This window comes from Sprattus sprattus (assembly GCF_963457725.1).
Source record: "Sprattus sprattus genome assembly, chromosome: 2".
Taxonomy (NCBI): Eukaryota; Metazoa; Chordata; class Actinopteri; order Clupeiformes; family Clupeidae; genus Sprattus; species Sprattus sprattus.
The window spans coordinates 17,162,553-17,168,117 of NC_137921.1; the positions used below are offsets into that span (position 1 = coordinate 17,162,553).

A 5,565-nucleotide genomic window follows, 5' to 3' on the forward strand; every position below is an offset into this window, starting at 1 on the left:
CCACAACGTTTAGATACATAATTCAGTAATATAGGCTACCTGTTAAGCATTACCTTAAGTTGTTTGATTAACTTTATGTACATTTATGAAGTATTTGAACAAGTCCTATTCACACATATTCACTATTTTAAATACCGTCAGGAGTTTGATAGTATAAAGCAGGGTAAGAATCATTAGATCATGATTTTGAGAATGCTACTGGCCATAAAATAACATTCATGTTACAGGGCACCAAATGGCATGTTACGTCATTATTAGTGATTATAATAAGTTCAATACTCAAGAAAGGACGTAGTCCTTGATGGACTTACCTACATGAAGTACACAGAGAGAGAAGAACGATGCTGCACAGGAGCAGAATCAGCCAAGACAAGCTGAGGCCAGGATTGGATGTCCAGGCGGCTACCCACGCCATGACATGCTCATCAACAGGGGCCATATCTGAGGTGATACTACAGTTAAAATAAGAAGAGGAAGATATCCATTGCCACATAGAACTGCATGGTATTTCTTATGGAAAATGGGAACTCCTGTCATCAGTTTCAATTAAAATATTTGGCCAAGTAGAAGTAGAATACATTTTCAAATTTTACACTTTAAAAACCTTGGTGATGTTGAAGAAACCTAGGTCAACCTAGGTCAACCCTCAATACATGCCAAAGGTAAGGGGGGTTAATGTCCCTTTTTCATGTGTCACTCTTAGTCAATACTGTTGCTTAACACCATATCTGGGCAGCTCCTGGCAGTGCAAATACTCCACAATACTGTGTGTGCACTAAACAGTGAAAGGAATTGCTAAACAATATGAAGGCAAGGTTTCTTACCTGTGGCACGTAGTTGTGATGATGGTGGTCTTGCCTAACCCTATCACTTGTGTGTGCTACATCTAATGCTCTAAAGTTGAGCTGAAACACTTGGTCCGCAGTGCCTCACAGAGCTAAAAGGATATCATGGTGCATGTTCTCTCTCATTATGCTACAGGTGCTACAAGTGTACATTCCTTCACCTGCAAGAGTTAGCAGAGATGATATCGACTGTCTGAGCCTCTCGACAGCAAGCCTTCGTTCCATTCCTTTCTCTGTCACGTTGAAAACGTGTACCTGCATTGCGAAGTTCCTGTTACAATACTCTACTGTTAAAATCTTCACCACTCCCAGTAGCTATTTGTGGCATTTGTGGGTTTCGACAGCAGTTACGTATGTCTACCTCATTATAACTCATTAACAAATTGTTAAACACTGCATTAACAAGCCTCAAAATCAACCAAGTCCTGGTTTTATAGACTGGTCATGGCATAACCACATAAATGACCTTCTTACACCTGACGAGGCTCATTTCTATTCTGAAGATCTGAATAATGGAGACAACAGAGAGTTCTAATATCTGCACAATATTGACAATATAATGTTCACATACTCATCTTCTGACTACAGCTCAGTAGAATTCATTGCACTTGGACAATTTAGGGTATTGAAATGCACTGTGGGTGCAGTTGCTGCAAAGCCATTAACATATTTCTCCTCTGTGCGGGTGAAAAAGAGCTGAGTTTGTAAATTGCAAGCGGATAATCTGATTAGATTTAGATCCTGAAACTCATAAGATCAGTCTTTAACAAGAAAATTATTGTGCCCTCTCCAAAAAAGAAATTCTGTTGGTGAGAGGGTTTTTGAAATCTGGCCAATGCTACCTCCGTAATTGTACCTTGTAATGCTCTTTGCTGATTCAAGAGAATTTACACAATGCCGTTCCGCTGATGTAAATCTGAATATTTGATGCCAGGAACTTTGGCTATTTGGCTCTGCTGCTATTGTAACTGGCTTCAAGATTATGTCAGTGGATTGAAAAAAATGCTATTATGACAGTTATGATGACTGCTGCCCAACATAATTAAATAATGAGTGAAAATAATTTGGATTTATCACATCATTTTTATTGTGTTATATGTGATCAAAGACACTAATGTGTAACAGTGATACAACCCGACCATCACACATAGACATTTTCAAGTCATGTACATGTTTTTATAGCTAGATTCAGTTAAACAAACAAATCTGAATATTCTAAACACATTCAGCTCCAACACGATACAATTATTTGTTTTAACAAAATAGTTGAGGTAATGAGTCAGAGGTTATACCAGTTTCTGCAGCATGTAGACATTTTTCAAACGTATTGCTAAAATAATACCAAGGCTTGACTGGAGAGAGAGAGAGAGAGAGAGAGAGAGAGAGAGAGAAGTAAATGTAACTTTTGAATATGCAGCACAAGAAGCCCACATTGCTGATAAACATGAGAAGAATGCAAGATCAGTTTCATGCTACTGTAAACAAGGATAGCTGAGGAAGATTAGGACAATGTAGATAACTGCATAAACCAGTACGTTGACAGATAGAGGACCATTCCCTGGTTCCTTATGTTCTCTGAACATGGGTTAAATCAGACAAAATATGTTTGACATGACATGACATCTTAGCACCATCCTTGAAACATGACAAGCACTTGCACAGATACTTGCTTGTGTAGCAGTAGGGTAGCTATTGTCTTTATAAGGCTGTGGGTATAGTATGGACAAAGTGTACTACCTTGACTGCGTTTAGAGTGTACTGGATGGTCTCTTTGTGTAGGCTGCATCCTGTGGTTAATGTAGTAAACTATGTACAATGCTGTTATGTTGCTCTGGACCCTGAAGAAATGAATCACAACTCGTAAAATATATCCATGTTCTAGTTCATCCATGTTGTCTATTCAGTTCTGCAAATTGCTTAGCCGAAATGCCAGACGTCTAAAACACTGCTTACAGTAGGTTTGCATAACAAGGTACAGGGTAGCTTTGGTTGTCCTGTGTTGGCTGGAAGCAGAATTGCTGTTGTTTAATCATATTTAAACGATTTTACCAATTGTCACCTGTAGGACAAGCATTCTTTGTTTTACTCGTGGCTGCTAGTAGTATATCCTTTAAAGATGGTTGCCAGCAGCATAGCCTTCAAAGAATTTGCAGTAAGTGTACTTCCTGATCTGACAGGAAACAGGTCCTCTATTCAGATCTGTCACAACCAATTCATTTCTGGCCAAAAGAAAGAAAAAAAAACATTTTCAAAAAATATTAAAAACAGATGTCTTTGTTCAACCCCCAACACCCCCCATTCCCCGTCCCCCTCTATTAGTGAGTGGGGTTTCACTCCAGCCAAAAAAAAAAACCTAATCCAGATTTATTCCTTCATTCAATCTTTTTAGGGACAGTGGCTGACCAGACTCCAAAGCTGGCTTTCAAGTAGGCCAGAGCAGCCGGTTGTTACAGGAGGAATTTTGTCTGAGCTGTAGATTAAAACACAATGCTGAACACGGCGCTCACCAGGGTCTCTGCTGTAAACTCACACATGATGACCTTTTTGAGGGGCTGACAGACTAAGAAGATACATATAAATACAAAAAGGACCCAAATTGCAGAAAATCTCCCTGCATCTGCTTTAAAACTCTATCTAGTAGCTCTAGGAAAGCATTGGCAGACAGTATTTCAGTTATGACTTAAAAGTGCACATACATTAAAGGTGTTTGTAAAGGCCATGTTAATGGTTTATATAATAACCACAATGTTCATACTTTTTAAACTTAAATATACATATATTTATAAATACGTCACATGGACATTCCATAAATGTTGCTACCCTTTAATACAAAACAGTGATATCTATCCATTTTGCCTTAAAATTGAGCAAATTGAGACTAAGTTTGGGCGCAACAAAATGGAATGGTTAAAGGTTCTATGGCTGTCTCATCTTCAACTGCTTCTGAACAGTCCTGTGCATCCAAACTGCTGTGGCCAAGCAGCACAGCACCAGAACGAAGAACGACATGCCTGCTCTCGCAACAAGCCCTTCCCCATGCACCTCTAAGATGACTTCCCTCTTTGCTATGAAGTCCTTGAACAGCGCCTCCAACTGGCACATGGTGCACAGCACTAAAAACAGGTGAAATAGCTGATGGGCATGGCCAATAATGTCACAATGGCCCGACAGGAAGCATTCTGGGAATGGGTAGGAGAAGAAGAACGCTGCCAGCAGGAAGAAAGCCACCTGGCCGACATGGAATGGCAACGCCGAGTCCTCCTCCCAGTTGCCTGTAACTAGCCGGTGCACAACAGGGCTGACATTGAGGAGGAATGCCAGACTGGTAGGGATGAGCTGGCAAATTTTGCGGCGCAGTGGGTACGGCCGGCGGTAGTGGGCTTTGGCGAAGCAGCAACAGGTGCAGGACAGCCAGGCCAGGAGGGCAGCGCCAGGGAGGAAGACTGCGCCGACGCCCATGTCGCGCCACGCTGCGTCCGAGCAGTAGAAGTAGTGGGCCAGGGCGCAACCATACTGGTACACAGCCACCCCGACATAGTCCAGGAAGAAGAGCGAGTAGTGTGCCAGCTCGGAGTGCGACTGCAGCAGATGTGCCGCCACGCTGCAGGCGAGGTACGTCAGGGACGAGAGCATGTACAGAGCCAGGGGAAGGGCGGAGATGTCAAGCAGGGTCCTGCCAGTGCCACTCAGCAGAGCCCAGCATCGCAGGAGGAGCACTGGGGCGGCCAGCAGGTGCGTCCATACGTTCATCAACTCATTGTGCCACTGGAAGGTGCTGAGTAAGTAGCACTTCCAGGCTTGGCCCATGGGCCGGTAGCCTGATAGGATGTAGGGCTCGCGGAAGAGGCTGGGGACATCGCTGGCCAAGACGGTGGGTTTCGGGGCGGGGAGGGAGGGGAGGGTGGGGATGGAGGTGGAGAGGCAGGGTAGGGTGCCCAGTTGCTTCACAGTCAAAGACAGTATGCTCAGGCGTTGCAGGACGACTGTTGACATGGCGACAGAAAGTGGGGAGTGGACGAAAAACGAAAAACAATCAAAGACAAAGGAGGAGAGAAAAAGAAAGGAGACAGGATAATACAACAAAAACCAACAGAACAAAGAGGAGAGCAAGGGATATGAAAAGGTCAGGAAGAGGACTCCCCTGGTGTCCTGCGGATAAATAAAAGGTAAAGTTAAGTAGAGCTATACAGAGACTCTCTAGAGCTATACAGAGACTCTCCTCACTGAACTGGTAAGTTCAGTAACAACTGAACTGGTATGTTCAGTAACAGTTGTCAAACAAGTCTTCCACTTACACACAAATGGGAGTGGTATTATTTTGTTTCTCGTGGTGACTTACACCTTTGAGAATCTCAAACTAGTCATTACATTCTGCTGATAAAGGTTTACAGCCACAAAGTATGTTTGCACCAGGTCATTATCACATTTCTCACAGTCAGGGAAGATGCTGATGTTCAAGTGACTGTCACACGCTTCTAGAAGTTTGTGTTAAAAGGAAAGATAGTCCTTTTTGATTGTTATTGCTATTTCTGAACAACTGTGTTTGACAGGCTTTGAGTAGCCTGTAGTAGTAGTAACTACACCTACTCCCACAGTCTGAGACGGGATGAAGCAACAGCAAGCAAAATTTGTACAGTTGGTACATGATGGCCATGTAGATTAGCACAGAAGATGTAGATTAAATGTCTCCATCGCTATCTTTTAATGTCAATATCTTTGC

General features: G+C 42.7%; 1 protein-coding gene across 1 annotated transcript; it reads right to left on the bottom strand.

The window, feature by feature from the left end:
• Positions 1-3,761: 3,761 nt before the first annotated feature.
• On the bottom strand, positions 3,762-4,838 carry paqr8 (progestin and adipoQ receptor family member VIII; the record flags this gene model as incomplete). Its single annotated transcript, XM_080860541.1, has 1 exon — positions 3,762-4,838. One exon carries the CDS (start codon positions 4,836-4,838, stop codon positions 3,762-3,764), a length of 1,077 nt encoding a protein of 358 aa, XP_080716667.1.
• Positions 4,839-5,565: the final 727 nt, after the last annotated feature.